The following is a 23,848-nucleotide window of genomic DNA, read 5'->3' as shown; positions in this document are numbered from 1 at the left end:
GGGATTCGTGATCTGCCCCGGGCGTCAAAGGGTCTAGGTATGCCACTACGTAACGTATCTTTGGTGAGTAGCTTAGTCGGTTGCCCGCTAAATTAGAAAATGATAGGCGTAATTCAAATATAGTACTTCTTGGCTTAATATTCCCCCGATCTATCAGAAACCAGATATTTCGGCTTAGGTGTTTTAAACACTAGGGGCTCTGTGCTGATAAAAATCTTGATTGTCCCGTTGTAAATCTCGTTAATTGCCATATCTATTGTTATTGTGTTACTTATGGTACTACAGAGTTGAAATTGTAGTACGCCTCGAAACCAGCTTGAAAATATCGATATGCATGATGCACGATAATAGTGTCTGGAAACTACAAAATTTTCAACCATAACAAACCCCCCAAAACGATTTTAGCCACGCTATCTCCCAAAAGTCAGCCGAAAAATACCAAATATTATTAGTGTTAACAAAAAATAAATAAATTTCAATAATGATTTACAAAATACAAAAATCTGGAGACCATACGCAATAGATAAATTGGATAATTTTTGAAAAAAAAAGGTAAAATCCTTTTTAGGGTAAAAAAAATCCCACAAAATTAATAATTTTCACATAAAAATCCCTTTAGCCCACTCAGCCAAAACAAAAAACCCGAAAATTACCACACATTGCCAACACTGTTTACGTTAATTGGTTTTCTTCACGACCAGTGTTGCCAGATTATGAGATTTCTATGGCTGCTCTAGTTCCAAAAACCGCCGGGAGACAATCTCTAAGTGGTTGCTGACCCCCCACCGGATGACGTCATCAAGATGACGTAACCTTCGTATTTTTAAACGCTCGTATCTCATTTACATGTTATCCGACGTTAGTTTAACGTATATCAATTTGAAGGAAATAATATGCTCTACAACATCGGTATGCATATTTTCGATAGGACTAACGGTAATTGCTATATACAGACACAAAATTCTGATGACGTCATCAAGGGGTCAGCCACCACTGAGAGATTGTCTCCCGGCGGTTTTTGGAACCTTAGGCGGTACTTATGCACTGTGCAAAATTTGGTACTGGTAACCGGAAGTGAAATATTTTTTGACTAACGCCACGGACTATAGAGTTACGTTTCCTCAAGGAAGGTTTCCTAAAAGGCTGCGAAATTTCAAAAATAGGAAAGACTGAAGCCATAACTATTAAGTTGAGCACGAAAACTAAAAAACTTCCGGCACTACACACGAAAAAGGGTTCAAAATGGTTTTCTATTTAAGTAAAGAAACTTTATTTTCATTGTTAATTTAACACTACAATTTAGTTTCAGTGTAATATTAAATTTCAGAAGACCGTTAAGAAGCGTAACATTAATTTGACCGTTAATTTAACGGTAAAAAATACAAGTTTGATTTCACCATAACTAAAAATATCCGATTATCATTCAGTACGGTAACACAACATTACTTCGACCGTTAATTTAACGGTAAAAAAATCCAGTTTGATTTTACTGTAATTTTAAATGTCACATTACCGTTAAGTAGCATTTCATTAATTTGGCCGTTAATTTTACGGTAAAAAATGCAAGTTTCAGTTGACGTAATTTTAAATATCAGATTACCGTTGAGTAGCATTTAACATTAATTTCACAATAAATTTAACGGTAAAATTTGCAAGTTTCATTTCACCGAAATTATAAATGTCAGATTACTGTTAAATGGCGTAACAAAAATTTTACCGTTAATTTAACCGTACAAAGATCCAACTTTTATTTTACCGTAATTTTAAACATCAGATTACTGTTAAGTAGCGCAACATTAATTTTACCATTAAATTAACGGTAAAGAAACCCAAGTTTCATTTCACAGTAATTTTTACTATCAGATTACTTTTAAATATCACAACATTAATTTGACAGTTAATTTAACGGTTAAAAATCTAAGTTTCATTTCACTGTAATTTTCAATGTCAGATTACTGTTAAATAGCAAAACATTAATTTGACAGTTTATTTAACGGCACAATTTGAAACAATCGTATTACTGTAAATTTAACTCTTTAATATAACTGTTCGGTTACGGTAATTTCTTAGAGTGTACGACACCCGGGACTTTCCTACGCAAATCCGCACTCTTCGATTCGAGCGTCTTCAGCTCCGAAAACCACTTGTCTGTAAAATGGCAATATTTCAAGCACGGCTGAATGCAGCGGCGCGAAAACCATTCTTTTCCACTGACTTCTGTTCTGATACAAGGAATACAGAAATTTGCTTAGTGTTCCCCAGTCCCAACACGGCATTTAGTACGCTTTTGGACAAAAGGCCGATCATTTTATTTTATCTTGAATTGAGATTTTTTCTAATCAAATATTTTAGTTATAAAAAGGAAATGAATCCAACTCAGAATGTTAGTGGTATAACTTGCCTTCGAAATTGTAAAGCCCGCATTTGCATCCGCAAATGTAGGCTTTGTCCCTAACAGCCATTCCCTTTACTTCAGAGAGTTATCGCTGCTGGGGAAGGCAGGGATGATTCATCCTCACTCGCGCCGTCCACTTTCGGAATTCTCCGAAAGTTGCGACCTCTGACCCGAAGGGTTACGAGCGGGATAAAGTTACCGGTGACGCTTACTATTGCACCACCGTGAGTCCGCAAAGATTTCTTGGCGGGCTTTCTCCTCCAGCCAATTAGGTTGGAGACTGGTAGCGTCATCCGTGGGGCCCGCTATATAAGGGACGTCGGGACAATGGATTAAATCTCTTTTGGTTACGGACTCCGACCTAACCAGTCACATCTTTTCTATTCTCTCTTCTAGAGAAAGTTTGTTTAGTTGCCATGATTTGTTATCCTTGGTAAATATATATATGATTAATAAAGGTTGTTTTATAGTGTAACTCTCGTACATGGTTTTAGCCATAAGCCGACAATTCCAGGCTTCACAAAATACATATAAAGACACGCCCGACTGAATAGCCCGAATAACGACTACATCCGATAACAAGTTAGCGCCAGCTGGGGCTCTTTTCATACATCTAAAGGTTTAAATTGTTATTTTTACATTTACGCAATGCATATAAAATGTAGAGATTACTACTGCTAATAATTTGATAATTTTATCCTTCAAACGTCAATCTGTTACTGTCAGAGATTATGTTACATATACTGTTACGTTGAGAAAAAACTACTATAAAATAAATCTAATTTTGGACCCCAAATACTTTGAAAGGAGAAATTGTAGCTAGTTTATAGATTTTATGAAAGGAACAAAACGTTACAATCTACATATATATTTGATAACCTATTTTATACCTAGACAAATTCTGCGCCAAATACTAAACGTTATACAGGGTGTTTTTCTTGCTCGAAAAAGTGATTTCTTTCAAACACTATGTTTTCTAGAAAGTTGAAATTTTTACTATACATTATACGTACCGGGGGACACTTTCTACCAAAATTGCATCTAAATCGAATAATATTTTCACGTTTTTTTTTAAATTTAAATTTCAACCGCTAGGTGCTATAATAAAATTGTCAATGAGAAAATTGTAGAGCGTCACCGAAAACGTACAAATAGCGTTGGCGCAAAAAAAAAGTTTTTATCACTGACAAAATACGACTTGAAAAAGTGACAAGTTGGGCAAACTAAAATAACTTTTTTTAATTCCATTGGGAGTGTAGTGTAACTTTATGAAAGTCAGAAATTTGTTAATCTGGTGTTTAATGCCGTCTCTTACAAACGATGATTCATCCGAGAATAGCATTTTGCGGAGGAATTGTGGGTCGTCGTGCACGGAATTTAGCAGCCAGTTGCAAAAATCCAGCCGTTGTTGAGCGTCTCCATCTCGTAAACCGTGGTGAAGCGTTGCTCTGTAAGGATGGTACTTATGCCTATGTAAAATTTCCCAAATGCGAGTTTTACTGCAAGCCAAATCCTTACTCGCCGAGGCCCAACTACTACGTGGGTATGCAGCAAAATAGGCTAAAACGGTGTTTTCAAAGTCCAAATCCCGCTGACCAGGCCCACCAAATTGAGGTTGTACGTTACCATACTGGTGAAAGTCATTTGCAGCTCGCCTTACAGTAGTTATGGATGGTCTTCTATCTGGTTGTCGCTGCTCAAAGATCTCACTCACTCGTCGTAGATTTCTTCCACCTTCCGCGTAGTAAATGGCCACTAGTTCAGTACGATCAGCTCTGGAATATTGAGGCATGATTGTTAAGATTGATTACGGCAATAATGTTACACAGTATGTATTACAGTTATTTAAATACTAAATAAATTTAAGGTTTTTACTGACCTTTAAACCTGTGGTCTATTTATCTTCTCCCCTATCAGGGTTAAAATAGGTTTCAAATACGACTAGAGGCAAACACAGGCCTATTAGATTAATGTGATATACTGTATTTCAAAACGATGAATAGGGTGAAACGGTTCGGCACATTGGCCAGCAAGGTCAGCAGATCTTATGTAATTTAAATCGCCATTAATAATTTAATTAATTAATTTAATTTCTTCGCCATTGTCTCCTCGATTTTTCAGCGGTGTTTATTGCATTAAACACAAGATTAACAAATTTTTAACTTTCATAAAGTTACACTACAGTCCCAATGGAATTCAAAAAAGTTATGTTAGCTTGCCCAACTTGTCACCTTTTCAAGTCGTTTTTGTCAGTGAAAAAGACGTCTATTTTTTTCGCGCTAACGCTATTTTCACGTTTTCGGTGACGCTCTACAATTTTCTCATTGACAATTTCCTTACAGCACCTAGTGGTTAAAATTTAAACTTTCAAAAAACCTGAAAATATTTTTCAATTTAGAGGCAATTTTGGTAGAAAGTGTCCCCGGCGCGTATAATGTACAGTACAAATTTCAACTTTCTAGAAAACATAGTTTTTGAAAAAAATCACTTTTTCGAGCAAAAAAAAACACCCTGTATGTATTTTGAGAACAGAAACTGCCTAATCAGAAACCACAAGGCTCATTGCAGACGTTTCATTAAGCTAACGTGACAATGTTGGCAGTTCCAAGAGGTTCGTACGGACCCTACCTTAGCCTCCCCAATATTAGGTACCTGTACAAGCGGCTGCTATCTTATCTGAAAACCCAGTGTCTCGTATTACATATTTATCTATTATCACAGCACGTAGTGTTTCATTTACTTCGTGAAAATAACTTATTATAATAATACTCTTGTACCGTGAAGAGCGGCGTTTGGAGCTGGAATACCGACAATTTAAATTTAATGATCTTAAATAGCGAATTAAAATTCGTACTTGGAACAAATTAAGTAATTCGTACTATCGTATATAGGCAGTGGAAAATGTGTTGAGCACATTTTGAAAACAATTCCTGTTTCAGAAATATCTTACAGATACGTAAATTTTTGCTTGATTTTAATAGTCTTTACTGACGCAAAGAAACTACCGTTCGAACTCGGTGGGTATAAGGTAAGTCATGTCAGCTATTTTCGAATTTAAGTAATCTTGTTTTTTAAGCGAAGCGAATCAAGCTAGATTATGAAAAATATTAAACCGTAATAGGTGAAAGTAGAAAAGAAACCACTATTATTCGGTTGAGTAAATATTACTTCATTATTTGTTAATCGAACTAAGAAATCTGCAGCATTTAGTACCGCAGATCCAAAGACAGAGATAATTATGGAATTATAATCTGAATTAATATCATTGCGCAACTTCTTAATAATAAGATTAAAAGTGGATTTGGTGGTCGCTAGGAGAATCTTGGTATTACTGATTTTCAAAAATCATTCTGTGATTTCCAGTGACGTCTCACAATTATTTATTTCATTTGCGTGGGTGATTTCACTTCATTACCTACGTTTTGAACACCTGATTATTTAATTGGCTGCTAGGCTAATCCCTGAGGCACATCCCTGAGGCACAACCCTAGGCCCAAGTCATCGAGCGAATATTAATGCCATTAATTCAGGTGGCCGGGTTAAACTGCGCAGGAGGGACCTGAGGGTGGAGGACACTTACTCCTCAATTGTTTGTCTTAATTTACTGCACCTTTGATCCCATATTTTTCCCAAAATAAGCCAAATTTCTGGTCGAGTAATGGTCCACCATGGCCTATTTAATCCATTTGTGAATAGAAAGAATGCAACTTGTTTCGCCCAGGGATCTGATGCTATACCAACAACCCGGAGTTACAAAGCTGCTATATTTTGTATTTTTAATTTGAAAAATTCAGATTAAACGGTTTAATTCTGTTAAATTGTAATTTTTTTATTAAATTAAAAGAGACTTAAAACGGTTTTAAATAAATGTATTGTTAATTTAAAACTGTTTTAAGTCTCTTTTAATTTAGATCCTTTTAAATTATTTGGTTTTTCAGGTTTGTTTTAAATTTGAATTCTTTTTAGAAACGATTTGTTTGCTAACTTATAGCAGGCATAGGAACACTTTTATGCCATCGAAATTAATTAAAGCGCGAATAACCCTAAAAGGGAAGGTACGTGAAGCTTCGGACATGGCTTATAAATATCCACGCAGTCTGGAGCTCCCCTTTGCTTCGTACGTGCAAAGATAACTATGTACCCTAGATTCGAAATCAATCTCCTTGCACGTAAACGCAGGCTCTTACTGAGTTCCGGCGGAAGTCGGAAAAAACTGCCTCCATGGAGCTGGCAGGGCTACCGACATCTAGTTAAAACGTAAAGCTTTAGTGAAAACTGCGCCGTGGTTTTTGACTTGCGCTCTAAAAATGTTTCTAAACGAGAGAAAACTAAAGGTGAGTAATATAATGTTGGGTTATCTATTGAAATTCCTTATTTCTCACCCTGCTATGGAGACCGATTTTTCCGACTTCAGGGGCGAACTCAGTAAAAGCCTCACGAGAAAACGCGCTATCGAGAAAAGCCGTAATTTCGAATCTAGGGTACGTAGTTATATTATCTTTGGTACGTGCTAGCATAGGGAACCGCTTATGCGATGCTGACTGCCAATACTGTTCTAGACTTGGCTATTTGAACGCTACTTGTACTTAATAAAGGGTACTAATAGCGTTTCTCTTAATAACCTTTACAAACATTTTAATTATAAATATATCAATATATTTAATTTTTTTATTTATTTTACAAAGTTAAATTTCATATATATAATTGCAATTAAACTACAGATGGCGCTACTAGTAAGTATTTATTAGTAAAGCGCGAACCAGAAATAAATAATAAATTGGTATAATCATTACTTAAAGAATTTAAAAGAAACATGGCTAGGTATATTTTTAAAAGTATAGTATTATTTTAATGAAAAACGTAATCTCTTCTATAGCCTTGATATAAACTATCTTGTCAGCTTAAAACAAAAAAGAAAAAGCCACGTGTGGCTTTTTATGGGCAGTGCTTTCCATTGACTTCATACGAGTTCTTCCGCTAACTAAAGAAATTTACGATAAATGGCGTATCGGGTGTTTTATCTGGATTTTCGAAACGCGGGAGTAGCGCATACAGTCAAAATGTTTCAACCTGTGTACATATTTATAAGCCATGCTTCCGTCAACACACACTCATGGCGCGACAGTCCTGAACGTAGTAATTCCAATTTCCCATCCTGCTGCGAGAGGTATTATCGTTGGTAGGGAAACTTTCGCAAAATGATTTTCTTCTACATTCTAGACTGTCGCGCCACGAGTGAGTAATGATGGGAGCTTGACCTTCCCTGCTTTAATTATCCTCCCTTTAAGAAAACAGTAGTGATCTATTTGTTGACGTAATACGGATAGGATAAAAACCTCTACTTTATATTTTTGGCTGGTGAAGAACTTCCCAGCGATGGCATTTATAATAGACCTCAAATCGTATCGTATTTTTATAGGAATCATGCAGCACAGTTAAGCCTAGAATCCGACATGGAACAAACTGGTCAGCTACCTTTAAAACCACCAAGAGTTCAAAATGTCTTTGGTTAATTAATTTAAATTTTAGGCAATACTGCTGTAGCTCGGTTTCCGTTCAAAGCAGGCTCTGATGTCGAACTTACCTTCGAGAAGGGTGACAAGTTTCAAATACTGAGCCCAAAGTAAGTCACTAATCAGTATCTCTAAGATAACACGAAAAACGAGCGTACTAAAATGTGATAACAAGCTGAAAGATAATGAACCGTTACTAGTGATTTTAAAAGTGTTTTAAAATGACAAGTTTGGAAAATATAAAATATAAATTGTTTAAAATTCAAGAACCCCTAAGCAGTGGCGGCGATAAAATTGAGGATAAATAGAAATCAGGGAAACATTTCTATTCTCAGTACCTTTATTTTGGTTTGAGTTCAGTCTTTTTAAAGAAGTTATTTTCATATTGAAGATGCAGGTTACATTAAGATGAAATAACCATGAAATTGATTTCGATTGATTCGTCCAGTTTTAGCCAATTATATTAAGATATTCTAGATAGCCTAAAATACCTTCGTAATGCAAGAAAGGCTTACTAATCTAGCCTTGATCAATGTACACAGATTTTTGTGAAGTTTTCGACTGAAATTTTGTAATCCATGACAGGTGAGATATTAGACACAACCCTTTTTTCCCAATGTTAGAGCTACACATTTTCTTGCTTAAGTTTTAAGAATATAATTTTTTTTTAATAAAAAATAATGGGCGGGCCCCCACAGGTTTTTTACGAACGCCGCCTCTGCTTCCAAGATTTCCGAATTGAATTCGTCTCACGTTGGCCCTTTCCAATTTATTATTTCGGTTTTCAAATCTTTAAACTCCTCTAACCATGCGTAAATAAGCCATTTTTTTATAGCCGTCAGTTAATAAAGGCTTCTACATAACTATAGCTAACGAAACGCTCAGATACCCTTTCCTTACGCCGAGCAAAATTACATTAAAAACATTGGGGCCCACAGATCAAAAGCATAGGGCCCGCGGATCTCAGGCCCGGAGATTGGACATACTAATAACGCGGTTTCTCATTGATAATATTTGCGCAAAGTTTCGGGAGCTTTTAAGGCAAAGGGCTTGAAAGCCTCTAGCGCGACCAAATGACAGACAGACAAACTACAGTTTACGTCACTGGTGCCATGAATCTCCAAGATAGATAGGGAAAAATTACCATGTTAAGTTGGCCGTTTGTGACACACTGACTTATGACACAGTTGTTTATACAACCAATAAAAAAAATGGATGTATACAACCTGGCAACACATTTTTTAGCGTAATCAGGAAATTTAGAGGTGATAAGAAGCGTAATAAACTGTAAGCGAAAACACCATTGGGCCGACTGTTATAAAATATTCAACAACATCAACCGTCGCGAAGCAGTTCCCGGGTAAGCTTCAAATCTGGGCCCCAAGAAAGCCTTTATTACTCAAGCGCACTAACGTTTTCAGGGAGCACGGGCTCCGGGAAATTTGTGAGGGCTTCCGCTCTATCGTCGGGCCCGGTGATACAAGTAACTGCTTCTTCCGTACGGTCATCCAAAGTAGAGGATAGCGCTGCCCATCGAACGCCGCCGCCGCCGTCGATTATTTTGATAACGCCGAAACGCCGCCGCCGAAACATTTTTATTTCACCGCCGAATTAATTTCCATTATTAAAGTATTATAATTGCGTTTTGAGATCTAAATTCGAACTACATAGATTTTTCTTTGGGTAGTGCTACGATTTCTAGGCTGTTGGGTGCACCGTACTCGCGTTATAAAATTGGAAATAATTAATACTTTCCAAAAGATCTGGAACCACTGCACCGCGCGCACCAAGATTTTCTGCAGAAGGCAGCTGGGATCGGAAAGAGAGAAACGAAAACGGCTTTGGAGTTGCCTCGCCTCGTATTTTGTAATAAGTACAGAAACGTATCAGCTGCATTCAGCAATAACTAGTCTATTATATTTTTAAAATTCCTTTGATAAAAAGATAAAATTATTTGTGATAATAGACTTAAACGCGCCTTCCCAATCGACCGCCATTACCTTACAGTCTACGGGGAGGGTTATGAAAAAAACCGGTTTTGGCAGGATAAGTTTCTGCGGTAGAGGGCTGGCTCGTTGGTTGTCTGTACGATAATGGCGGCGCCCAGTAAAAGTTTCTAAAAAGAGTGTATAGATAATAATACTAGTGAAATGATAGAAAATAAGTACAGTATTGTTATTACTAGCGTAAATGTTTTAGTTTAATAGTATCATATGTAACATAGTTACCCATAAGTGTGCCTCTGTTTAACATCTCTGTATTAAAAATTTAAATGAGACCTTGTTTCACAGCCACCAAAGAAAATACAGCACTAACGTCGCGTAAAACTGGTTTTAACTTCCTTCCCCTGCCCGCCAGAACTACTTTTGATGACAATAAAACCGTCATCGACTGGGAAGTAACGTCAATTACGTCATATCCTTGCAACAAGGTCTCATTGTGAAAAAGTTATTTTTTGCTCACTTATGAATAAATAAGTTACATATGATAGTATGTAACCAAAGTTACCTCTTTCTCGTTTTGGAAACAAGTGGTTCCTATTTTAATAAAATACATTCTACTAAACATGTATTGTTTTAAAATGTGTTTAACAGTTTAAGTTCTAGCGGTCCATTAAAAGGTTGGCGCTATTTCTGTTTGTTTTCAACGCCGCCGATTATTTTCTGCAAATCGGCGTGCCACGCCGCTGCCGAACTAATTATCATTCCCGCCGCCGCCGTTGAAAATTGGTTCGGCGCTATGCTCTAATTCAAAGGCCTTGACATTGCTCTGTTGCATAGTGTATACAAATATCTACAAAAGAGTCGGTAGCGGTGCTAGAAAGGTTTTAAAGGGAGACTAAAATTGTTTTTGTAGTCCTTTATTATCATATTGGCCGTTGCTATTTACCCCCGATTTTCGGTGGTAAATATCCTGTATCTTTTTACCACCGAAAATCGGGGGTAAATAGCGCAACCGCGCGGCCATTGCTATTTCCCACCGAAAGTCGGGGGTAAATAGTCTCGATCGCGTGGCCACGACTATTTGGCACCGAAAGTCGGGGCTCGGGAATTTCGGTGGCATATAGCAACCGCCGCACGATCGAGTCTATTTACCACCGAAAATCGGGGGTGTTTGATTTTCGGTGGCAAATAGTGAAGCCGCGCGGCCAAAGCTATTTCCCACCGACACGAACCGAGCCCCGACTTTCGGTGGCAAATAGTCTCACCAATGATGGAGGCTATTTTCCACCCTAAATCTGAAGTTTTTTCGTTTCGGTGGTAAAAAGTCTTCGCCGCGCGTACCGTGCTATTTACCACCGAAAATCGGGGGTAAATAGACAGGGCGAAGCTTATAATTCAGTGCAGCTACTGAAACTAGTCAAAATAAGAAAGTGCGAAACTTGCTTATACTTGAGATGAAACGAGGATAATTAAACGATTGAGAGAAGAGAATGAGCCTTAAATAGTCAACAGAATAAACCTTTGTTTCAAAACATGAACAGGGTTGTACCAAAATGTCACAATGAAAGATACATTGAAAATAAAAAGAACTTAACAGTCAAGTTATTTTTTTTCTAAATGCGTTGGTGTGTGTCAAAATGCAGGTGTGAGTGTGACTGTTGGTTAGACGTTTTAAATTGCAGTACAAACACCAATAACAATAATGCATTTATTTATACTCAGTGAGATTGACTATATTGTGACGATGCAACAGGCATCATGGTCGAATTGGGACGAAGTAAAAACTTCTATCGCGTCGAATGACGTCAGCTTTAGCGAACCAATGAGATACCGTGATGATTCGATTTCTTTTAGGCGGAAGGAGCTTACTCGCAAAAACAATGCTATATAAACCTGAGAACCCCAGAACAGCAAAAACTGAAAGCGAAAAAGAATTAAAAATTTTAAATGTTCGAGTTCCTAAATCAATATTAATGATATAATGCTGTGGATTTTTTTAGATTTTTGTGGTTTCTGACATGGTCTGTTCTTTACACTTGTACGCTATTAATTAATAAACCGAAGTTATTGAAATTCCCTGAAATCCTGTGCTTGTTGGTAAGGTCGTTGGCATAGGTCTTAGCTAACAAGGAGAGTACCCGAGGTGTTTATTGCCGATTTAGTTCAAAGTCGGGCGTAATGTAGACCTATATGAGATAAGAAATTTCCCAAAAGGAGACGTTGCACTACCTATTCGATTTGCCATGGCAACCGAAAATGTTTTTGACCACTTACAACCAAATTAAGATTTTTTCCTTATTTTACCCAGAATTTGTTACAAATTTACCCTAAAAATGTTTCAATTTACCCAAACTTGATGAAATTTACCTAAATGTGGTCCAAATTACACATTTCGTGATTTTAAAATTTTTTCAAAATTTTCGTAGCTAGGACCCTGTGAAACCGAAAAAATCACATCCTTTTTTAAATGGAGATTTTATTGTTTTAAGTGATCAAAAACATTTTCGGTTGCCATAGCAAATCGAATGGGTAGTGCAACGTCTCCTTTTGGGAAATTTCATATTTCATATAGGTCTACCGTCTACATTACGCCCGACTTTGAACAAAATCGGCAATAAACACCTCGGGTACTCTCCTTGTAAGTCCAGCCTTGAAACGGCTGCCATGACACTGCTAGAGCTCGGGGAACAAATAAATTAACCGCGAAAATTTTTATAAATCATAAAAATGTTGGTTAACTGTTATTCGCGGTTATAAAACGATTTAATATGCCAAAAATTGGCTTTTATTCGGATAATTTTCGGTTACAGGTATAAAGAAATTCCAAACCCCTAGCTCACAGATTTCGAGGCAGAACACCAGACGAAACTGATTGAAACAATAATCTAGCTGACCGAAATGTAAGCCCGTTAACACGGCAAAGAGAACAGGCCACACGCACCACGAGCAAGCAACGAATAGGAACCTAGATTAATCGACTGACACCCACCTCATACATCGAAAAATTGCAGAAATGGATCGTGGGCATTATAATGAAAAGGTCAATTCGTGCTTTAAATAATGGTAGTTTAACTGTCAGCATTGGTTAAATATACAACTTGAAACTATGAAAAAATTAAAGTAGTGACTTAATGGGTGGTGCTGTTACGAAAATACCACTAAACTGATCTCGTTTCCTAGGTCGTAACTTCATGCTGTTGTTTTGTTTTGCAGCGATAATGGCTGGCATTACGCTACTCATTTGAGAACACGTAAGACCGGATATGTTCCGGGTAATTTCATACAAGTGCAGGAGAGCCGAGATGCTGTCAAGTAAGTGAAATGAAAATAAATCAGGTTAAAATGATTCTATGGATTTCCTACGCAAATTGGAGCAACTTCTTTATCTCAGTCTGCTCCAAGTATATGTACGGCATATGTGGTACGTCCGGGTACGTCCAGAAGTTGATAATTCTCAATTTCAATGTAATAATTATAACTTCTCAAATTCTAAACTGTTCTTCTCAATCGGATGTGACGTAGTTCTTCACAATAATTATCTTGGCGAGAATTGGAATGTCTTCAAGCGTTCTGACTCGGTGTAAATTATAAGTCAAAATAGAGTTATTTAGGGTGATGCTGGAAAATATGAATTTTCAGTCACAGCAAACAAATTTTGGATAAATTTATAATAGTACCCTAATTTTAAGTTGAAATAATATATTAATTGTTAAAAATTATTTAAGAATATACTTATAACTGAACTTAGCGACTTACTTATCCGTCATCTTTAAAATAATTATTTTTCACATGACACCTTTCTACGAATTCTCACGGGTATAAATATTATCCTGAAGAACTCTTGCCCAGTGAAGAATCCCTTCTTAAAAAATAACAATTATAAAATATAATTATAATTATGATAAATTATATATAATATAAGAAATAGTAAAAATGATGCCTTCAATGGAAGTTGGTTAGACTGGTGTGGTTCAAGATAGTCAAATTAGGTCAGATATTCATAAATATTTCGTTTCTGTCTAATAGTGTAAGTGTTAAATATGGTTTTCTTATGTTTTGGGATATTAAAATTATCATTAAATTGGGGTGTCGAAAAACATAATAACTTGACTTAACTTAATATCTTCCTCCATCTTGAAAAATGGTAGCCATTTGTTTAAGGGTTGTAGAGTTAAAACTACCTAACGGAATTTAACAAATTAGGTTAAATTAGACTCAACAGGTTTTATTTAAAAAGACAGACATTACAAATTGTATTTCAATCTTTGTATTTATGTAAGATATTCAGGTTAACATCGGTTCCAGTTTTTCCTAGACATTGGTTCTATTTCTTAATAATACGAAACCATGTTTCGAGTTTTTAGTACTGGTTTTACCAAATTTAGGTCATAATTGTTTGCAAATTTTCATTAATCAGTTTGACTGGTCACGGAGATCGAGATACAGACGGCAGGACTGTAATCTCTAGCAAGGATAACCAAGCTTCTAACAAAAGAGAAAATGTTGACCTTACAGGTAAGAAGAATATTTGCCAAATATGTATCATAATATTAATGTTATTTACTTAATAGTTAATAGTCACGAAAAAATAATTTTGAGATTTGACCTAGCTTGCATATATAAAGCTACTTATGTGTAGAACTTAATTTGGTTTTTAAAGATACAGAGCAATATTGTAATCTGTACGAAAACGTCGAAAACAATTTTTTACTATTGGCGTTTATACATTCTTTTATGCACACATTTGCTGAATGTTATCAAGAATATATTTACTACTTAGGTAAAACGACTAAATTGAGATTGATACTCGGGCACCATGATCTAGATTTCTCTGGGCACGAGGGGGGAGGCGTGTGCTTCAATCGCGTCGGAAGACGTCATGTTTTAGGGAACCAATTGTTATAATTAAGAAATTAACAGCAATGGCTTAAGATAAAATATTACTTTATTGCTTAGAACGACTTGTAGCTTTCAGCACGCCTCAGCAAGGGAGCTCACTTTCTTTCATGCACCTACTCCCCAGTTCCTATGCTGTAGCGCCCTCTAGATAGAATAACATATAACACCTTTTCCTTTCGCAATTGTTAAGGCAAAATACATTTTATATTCTGAATTGTTTAAGTTTAAAGTGATAGTCACAGTTAAAAAGGAAATCTCTATTAATAGTTGTTATAATTAGCCGGGCAATGCTTTTCTATTGTTTAAGTTCTAGCGGAACGGTCCATAAGGAGTGGAAAAAGTGCACAAATCCGTAAGCTCAATATGCCCAAAAGCGCTTTGTACATCTAAAACTGTAAGAAATTTCTTACCGCTAAGGGTAGCAAATATTTCCTGGGGATCCATACAGATTCACACAGTAGCGTCCCGCTTACGAGTGACCACCATCAGATGGACCCATTCAGAAGTGCCGGTGACTGGTACAATGATGGCAAGCCGCATTAGCCGCTGCATACGTTCCAACTCCAGACGTACTGTTTCTCTGAAAGCTTGCTGGACTTAATGTGCTGCGCTGAATTCAGGGGCGTGCCAACCACGGGGGAAGCGGGGGCAACTTTCCCCCGCTTCAATTTCACAGCTAGGACGCTGCCCCCTCTACTTTTTCCAAGGGCAGGGTTTCCGTGGAGTTCTATTTAACACAGTATACTTATTTGCCACGGACGGACTCTTACAAAACACAACGGTGTCGAATGTTTAGTCATTAGGTTGACTATACATGCGACACCCTATTGTATTGTTATGTACCTTTCGTAATTTTTTCGGACGTAGCCTATTTAACAAGGTATGCGCTTATAACATGGTTTTTGCATCCGCTCTCGTAAAAACGTTGGCACGCCCCTAGCGCTGATGCTTGGCGTAGGATGAGTCTTGAGGTGTATCTGATGTCGACCTGGTATTTGGCCACTCGATCAAATACAGAATGGTACTGCATCACAATGTCATCAGGGTTATGTGTCAGGATCTGCGAGGATGTAGATGTCAGAGTAGAAATGAGTTTGCTAGGTAGAGATGCCAATGGGTGGCTACATGGTGTTGTATGAGGCCAAGTTGTAAGGCAGCAGATGCACCCCGCATGGGGAACCGGTTTTCTTCTGTAACGTAAAAGGGGAAATCCTTGGAAGCGGTCCAGCAGTCAAATTAGCCGCAGCCGCGTAAATTTCAAAAGGTTCTTTATATTCAGCCCACGCGGAGGCCGGATCATCGCCGGGAACAAAATTCGGCGGGCTCTTGAAAGACGTCGCGGGACTCGCCGCCATAACATTTGGCGGACCGAAAGCGGGAAAAGAAAACGTGACCGTAAAAAGGAAAATGGAGATTTAAAACGAACGAAAGAAGCAAAACCAAAAATTAGTACACCGTCGCATGTTATATTTAAAAAAATAACAGCGATGGCTTAAGATAAAATATTACTTTATTGTTTAGAACGACCTGTAGCTTTTAGCAGGCCTCAGCAAATGAGCTCACTTTCTTTCATGCACCTACTCCCCAGTTCCTATGCTGTAGCGCCCTATAGGGAAAATAACATATAACACCAATGAGATGCTCGACTGATTTTTTCAGGGAAATTTTAAAGGTTTGAAAAATCATCTTTTAACACGCTCTACAAAAGGGGTTTTTACATAAGTAGCGCCATTTTCCATCTGCTTCTTTTGGTAGAAATGTGAATTACGTGGTCCAGCATTAATATGCAACTTTATAGTTCCTTTAAACGAGGTTTAAGCCTAGCAGTTGAGGTCAAGCTTCGGTCATTATTCACTCGTGGCACGACAGTCCATAGAAGGTAGTAGAAAGTACTGTTGCGATCGTATTTCCCCCAAAAATATATCTAAATGCCTTGCCGCAGGATGGAAAATTGTTATTTTCTACTACGTTCTAGACTGCCGCGCCACGAGTGAGTGTTGACCGAAGCTTGTGCTTTCCTTCAGGGTTTATACTCACTTTAAGCTGTTATTTCTTGAATAAAAGCAATTTTAAAGGGAGTATACAGTAAAGCGTCTGTTGGTGGATTAAGGAAATTAACGTTTTTCCGTTAGGGGCGCTGTTGAGTATTTCAGGGTCTAAAGGTACTCCCAATGTCATCGACTTCTTTCAAATTGCTAATAATCGCTGTCGTAATAAATGTGCAAAGGCGAAGTTACTTAAATTACTAGAAATGATAAGGAAATAAACAAATTAATATTTCAGGAGATGTGGTCATTGCCATGTATGATTTTGAAGGGAGGAGCGAAGAGGAACTCAGCTTTCAAGCCGGCGATAAATTCCATTTGATAGAACATGGGCAAGTGTTCAAATTATTTTTTTAGACGAAATATTGCTTTTTCTTGTGTAAACATAATACCATTATAATAATAATTTTTTCTAAATACACTTGGCTGAAAAGGTCAATACAGAATCTCATTTATCGAATAAAACATTTTCCATTTTAACCAGCGACTATATTACTTAATCTAAATGTCAAACATTATATACAACAATTTTACTTCGACGAAACACTTTACTTTAGTTATTGAAGAAAAATAACGGTGCTAAGGGTAAGCTGAGGCTATAGCATACTTAGAATTCTCAAAACTACCACAGATTTTATGAAATGGTACCAAATACTTTTGAAATTTACATAGGTACCCCCAACCATTTAAAGAATAGCAAGTAAGAAAATCAACACTTCAGGTTTATTTGGAAATAAGTAAAAAATAGTATTAATTCGAAAAATAAATAAGATTATAAAAGAATACATTGGCCACAATATTTTTGTCTACCGTTGAAGCATACCTAGAGCCGCTACTGCATAGTGTACATAGAGCGGCCAACGCGAGAAGTTCATAAAATGCTGCATCAATGTCTGTTAAGTAGACGATTGGCTTTTATAAAACACAAACCGTCCACTTATAGCAGACGAAAATCTAGTGTTCATGAGTTTCTGGTCTGGTGGTAACCACCACGTGGCTCAATGTAAACGGAAAAGGCTGATTAAACAGCTTTAGGAACAAATCGTGTGCTTCAAGTAGTGCTATCAGAAATATATCATGTTTTCTTAGAGGGAAGGCGTAGTTTAACTTATAGGGTTATATTAATTTTTTTATGCTACCATCCACTTTAGAAAACACTTCAAACTTTCGTTAATTGCAAATACAATAAATAAACTCGGATTAGTTGAAACTTTTATTTTACTGTTAACCATTTAGTCGTCTTGGCATTGGATAGATCTAATTTGCTAATGGCGATATTTTAGAGACGACTGGCATACTGCCATGCATTTGGAAAGTGATAAAGTTGGCTATGTTCCCGCAAATTACGTTTGCTTCGAAGAGAGCGAAGACATACAAAAGTAAGCGACGTTTGAAACCTTATTTTGAATTAAGGAACAATCAAAGGCGGCGGAAGCAAATATTTGGTGTACAAAAGTTTATTTCTTCGTTTGCCCTTTGTTCGCCATTTGTCAATATTATCCAAACAGTTACTCAGTTACCATCCTCGTGTACCCTACTTTACCACGCAAAATCTATTAATTTGCTTTGTTGAATTATTTATTATTTATGATGGTTTTCGTGTTTCCTCCTTTGCTTAAGTTTCTTTATAATTTGAATGTATCTGGAAAGTTAAAGACAAATTTGATTTATAACATATATTTGAAGGGGTACAAATACATACATTGTACCACTAATTGAAATCTGGGGGGTACAATGTACCACAATATTCCTCCCCCATTCAGTTATAATTGGTGGATACTTTTCGCTTGTTCTGGTGGAGAGAATGACTCTACACCATGAACTATACGTCAAGGTTGGAGTATTGGGGCTACGCATTTTACTATTCCTCAAAAGCAGGAGAGAAAACTGGTAAAATCATCTGCTAATACAGAATTTATCTAGTTTAATCGCCACAGGCAGCTATTTTGGGAAATCGTTTTTCCCTTGACTTGGAACTTTTTACCACCACCGAATCTGAGTAAAATGACGTCATAGGGATACTCTTCTTACCCTACTCCGAAATCCCAGAACAAGCGAAAAGTAGCCACCTAATGCTCTATAACGTGTAACAAAAGTGTTCCCCTAAGTTGGTTTTTCGGCGACGCCACGAGGCAAGAGTGTGAGGACATGTTGTTGCACCGAACCAACATCCGGGGCGCCTTCATGATTCGGAAGAACCAGAAGTTGTCGGGTGCTTTCTCGCTCTCGGTCAGGGACTGGAACCACGACGAGAAGGACCACGTCAAGCACTACCTCATTAAATGTCATTCGGGCAATGGCCGTTTGTATTTGAAATCAGACGTTACGTTTGAAACGCTGGAGGAACTTATTGCGTTCTATACAGGTAGACGTTTGTAAAGTATACATATGCTATCAGAACTTAAGTATATTTCTCAAAACGAGAAGTATCCAAATAGGATATAAAAATGAAACTTGTACCTTCGCAGGCTCGAGGCGGTTTCCAATGAACGCGTTTGTCCTGCCAAACCGAGGATGTGTACACCGCATTACGGCCGACCATTTACGGCGTGTATTACTCAGATTAACGATGCTAAAGGTAGAACATGTTTCAAAGGAATAACATTATTGAATACTTCTCTTTAAAAGAGGTATATTATACACTTCTGGTACTATAAATTTAAACGCTTTTGTAAACTACATAGTTACATACCAAAAGGAACATAATTACCAAATGTGTGCCCGTACCTATATTTTCCACTGCTAAATATTTACCGAGTTATGAGCATAGAAGATTAGAGTAAGATGGACTATGTGTTTACTGTTTGGTTTATCAAGGTATTATAACTTCCAGAACATATTTATGTTTTTATATTACATTTTTAATCTTAATACTATGTCACAATCAACTGATACAATTATACAAAATGGCAGCTTCGATGCCAGGTTACTGACAACGCCAGCTAATCGAAGAATAATATTATTGTAAATGTTGAATTTACTGGCAATCACCAAGAAAAAGGTATCCTTAACATTTATGTGGCCAATAAACCGTTATTAGATTCATTCCTTATAATATTAGGCTCTGCATATGACGTTCAATAGTTAAAATTAAAAAAAAACAGATAATCCGAATTAAAGTACTATAAAACCGAGCTTAAACTTTGTTTGGTAAACCAAAGTTACCTTTTTATACTGAAATTAATATAAAAAATAAACTTTGAGTTACTAAACCCGGTCTTATAGGTCTCGTCTGAAACGGGTATAACGTCCTGGTCGTCCCACTTATTTTGGTAATGAGAGGGAAACTGTACTGTAACCGAAAACAAGGGCTTAAAAAAGGGGTCCTTTTAGTAGTGTTATAAATGAGAGAACGCTCTATGAGGCACCTAATGAGGCACCGGGACACCGGACACCGTGCCTCATAGAAATAACATGGGGCACTATTTGGCGGTGTCTAGAAAAAAAAAGTACTGGCTCAACATCGACGCGTTTGAGGCAACTAATGAGGCACCGGGACACCGGCACCGTGCCTCATAGAAATAACATGGGGCACTAATTGACGGTGTCTAGAATAGAAGGACCGGCTCAACATCGACGCGTTCGCCGACCGTAAATCCCCATAGAATTAACATGAAGTATTATTTTAACGGTATCTCACGAGCACCATGCCGCATAGAATTAACATGGGGAATTATATTGACGGTATTTGATGCGTTCACCGGTCGTAATTGTACTGCGAGAGAGCTGTGAGTACCGTATCTCATAGAAAATACATGGAGACGAGGATTTGAATATTGACCGTGAATTGTTTAAACATGTATTGCGTGGATATACCCTTAATTTACAAAGCCTGCTTAATCTGCTGTTTCGAACGTGGTGGTATAATCCTAATTGTTTAAGGCGTGGTACAAAGTGCAACAAAGTTTACTATAAAAGCCAGAATTTTCCTTAAAAATATCATTCTGAATTAGGATCCCAGAGTCCCTTGCAACTTGGAATTCGAATTCTAATACGATGTAAGTATGGATGTAGCTAGTTATTTAAACGGTTTCTAAAAATTATGAAACGTTTGAGGGAATCGTTTCTTATATTTTATAAATTAAGGTCGGAAGGAAATTCGTGTATTATTGAAGTCAACTTTATGAGGTCCAACGATGAGTACGTCGTTAAAGAACTAGCGTTTTTGGTTGTGGAAACTGGGGATAATGGGGTTTACTCATTTAAACCACCTTTTCCTTACAACGAGCCAAGCGCGAAAGACAGGAGACTGTGCGGTTGGATCTCTAGACATATTTGTGGGATGCTTTGGGACGAGGGTGAACATGAACTGGACCAGTTGGATGGGATAGTTACCAACATAAAATCCAAAGCGGCAACCTTTTACACAAAGGGGATGGAAAAAGAATTGTACCTTTCCGAACTTTTTGGAAAAAGACTGGTGAACGTCGAAGATTTAGGGTGCCCTAAGTACCAAGAACTTTCCGATCCCTGTCCAATAGTGTGTAAATATCATTCTAATAATTCAAATTGCGCGTTGTTCAAAGCGCAGAAAATAAAATTATGGAATATGTAATATTGTCATGAAAATAAAATATTTTGATTCAAACCATTTTACCGTTTCTTAACTCAATAACAATAATTTAATTCAAACGCCTGTAGGATAAGTTAGTTTAAGCATAGTCTAAATCATTATGATATAACAATATTTAATTTTCATAAATTAATGATATACTATAATTAGAGGTCGGGGACGGTTAATCATTATCCATGTTTAATTTTTTTTTCGGGAAAAAATGTAAACCAAGAAATTTGCCGGTTAATATTTCGTAAAATGATTAAAAAACATGTATTATTCGTAAAATTTGAACTTTTATCAAAACAAAACGTCGTTTTTCCGATTAATTTTACAAATTTATAAAAGAATTAATCGGGTAATACAGAAATATAAATTACTTGATCAAAACGTTTTACGAATAATTCTGAAAGCTTTATCTATTGAATAAAAGTTAACCATCCCCGACCTCTAACTATAATAACCGAATGTGAAGCACTTTGTTGTTCCGAGTCTATATCATATTTGTAATGTTTATCGATTAAACTATCACGTTCCTATACAAATTCCATTTTCAATCTGGTTAGATCCGATAGAAACACCAAGATAACCAATTTCGAAATGTAAGAAATGTACTTCGAACTTTTAAAATATATTTTTGCTTTAAAATTAAATCCGTTCCCATACAAACGCAGAGATAACCAATTTCGAAATGTAAGGAATGTACATCTAACTTTTGTTATTGTAAATTCCACTTTTCGACTAGTATATAAGCTCGTGCTGATTTAGTCAAAGTCATACAGACTTCTGAATAATAACTGGAAACATGTCATCTTTAGACAAAACAGTAGTAGTGGCGGTCTTAAAATATACAGCTACCTTGGGCCCAATTCCAGGTCGCCCCGATTTACCCCATTTTAATTTTAGAACCTTCGAAGTTATTATTCGAAAATATCATAAAGGATTTTGGTGCCACTTTGAACCCGATCCAGAAAGCAACACCATCAAAGTCTACCTTTGCTACCACCCTAATATTGCTAAAATAAGACTGGCCTTCGGAGGGATGATGACATTAATTCAGGTATCATGAGTATGGTTATTTTTTGAAAACCTTTTTTTTACAAAAGACTGTGTTTTCATTTTATTATGTTTTTTTTTTTAAGTTGGAGAAGATGGATTTGACTATTACTGTGGAGGAGGATGTCCAAGCCTCTACGCTTTTTTTGGCAATGAACTCCATCCCATTGCTCTCCACATCTCCCACACATTCTCCTTCAACTTCTTCCGCAGCCACCTCCTCGTCATCGGTCACATCAGTATCACCTACTTCAACACCTCAAGCATCGAAATCCTTATCCCCCACTTCTTCCACCTCTCGAAACTTAAAAAAAGAGGAGCACACCGGTGGAAAATTCATAAAAAAAACAGAAAAAAAATTCACTTAATGACGAAAAAATAAAAAAAAATGATCATAACGGTGATTTGGAAGCTTTGCTGGCTTTAGAAGAAGTCATAAAGCAAACTCTCGGAGAAGAGTTTCAAAATTTATAATTTTAGAAATAAATAAAAACAAAAAACAATGTTTTTTTTTCTTACATATAAAAGACATATTATATTTTAGTTCTGAATAGATGTACCACTGAATAGTAATGGATATGTCGGTGAACACGAATGAAAAAAATTCAAAATAATACTGGAAATATTGGTTAACGTTATCATATTACAAAATCTACAGTGGGATACATAGAGTTTTTATAAATAAAAATATCTCACATATATGGAGTTCAGAGTCTAACACATATCAGATCTATAGGCATGAAAGCGGAGGGTATAAAAGATCGGGTCAGTCCTCCACTCTTTACCAGTTGCGATAAACAGCTAGACCATACAAATGTTTCCGTGTACCGTATGCGCGAAACAGTTTTCTAAAAAGTCAATTTTAAATCGCCACGTACGAGAACAACACGAAAATATAAAATATGTTTGTTCAACCTGTAACATTAGTTTTGCGCGAAGATACAAATTAATTCAACATTCGCGAGTTCATAAGCTTAGCCCACTTTCACCCACACCAGACCACCGATATCAAGACAACCCCCAACCGCTTCAAAATCTCCTAAACGTCGGCGTATCCGAGCAATCGGCGGACGATTTTCTTCAAAACATCGAAGAAGTCTCTGCTCTTGAGGACGCTATCGTCAGTCCGCGGTATACTTCGAAAACGACCCAAACAGACTCCGAAATATTAATTTTAACATTAAAACCAGCATTAATGAAGTATTTAAAAAATCACTTAAGCCCCTTAAAGTGGAACATTTTTATTCGCGTGAGATACGTACACAAATATACTCGTGTGTGAAGCAAATAACACACGCGATTGAGGAATTCCAAGATATGGGCAGTGGCTGGACCATAGATCGTATCTTGTTTCTTCAAATCGATAATATAGCGTACATACCGCTGGTCGGGGGTACGTATATAAATCTACCCCCTGAGCTCAATAATACCGGCAAAGGAGT

The 23,848-nt window shown here is 36.8% G+C and overlaps 2 protein-coding genes across 3 annotated transcripts in view; both read left to right on the top strand.

The window, feature by feature from the left end:
* The first annotated feature begins 5,171 nt into the window (after positions 1-5,171).
* The window catches only part of LOC149946453 (tyrosine-protein kinase Src-2-like), a 34,251-nt gene continuing 15,574 nt past the window's right edge, over positions 5,172-23,848 (top strand). The window contains exons 1-9 of one of the 2 annotated variants that reach the window (XM_090171458.1): positions 5,195-5,263; positions 5,335-5,423; positions 7,815-7,861; positions 7,925-8,018; positions 13,065-13,163; positions 14,269-14,366; positions 17,034-17,127; positions 18,079-18,174; positions 18,904-19,160. In XM_090171458.1, the coding sequence (XP_090027584.1) occupies positions 7,849-7,861; positions 7,925-8,018; positions 13,065-13,163; positions 14,269-14,366; positions 17,034-17,127; positions 18,079-18,174; positions 18,904-19,160 (751 nt within the window). In that variant the 5' untranslated portion in view covers positions 5,195-5,263; positions 5,335-5,423; positions 7,815-7,848. Of the gene's footprint in view, positions 5,424-7,814; positions 7,862-7,924; positions 8,019-13,064; positions 13,164-14,268; positions 14,367-17,033; positions 17,128-18,078; positions 18,175-18,903; positions 19,161-23,848 lie in introns of both variants that reach the window. The other variant, XM_090171457.1, reaches the window with a different exon arrangement.
* LOC149946455 (uncharacterized) lies at positions 20,770-21,378 on the top strand. The gene is made up of 2 exons (XM_090173080.1): positions 20,770-20,793; positions 20,882-21,378. Coding segments are annotated over exons 1-2 (471 nt in total). The 5' UTR covers positions 20,770-20,791; the 3' UTR covers positions 21,351-21,378.

This window comes from Leiobunum rupestre, chromosome 4 (genome assembly GCF_980474605.1).
Source record: "Leiobunum rupestre chromosome 4, qqLeiRupe1.1.hap1, whole genome shotgun sequence".
Classification (NCBI taxonomy): Eukaryota; Metazoa; Arthropoda; class Arachnida; order Opiliones; family Sclerosomatidae; genus Leiobunum; species Leiobunum rupestre.
This window is presented reverse-complemented; position numbering and strand designations above follow the sequence as displayed.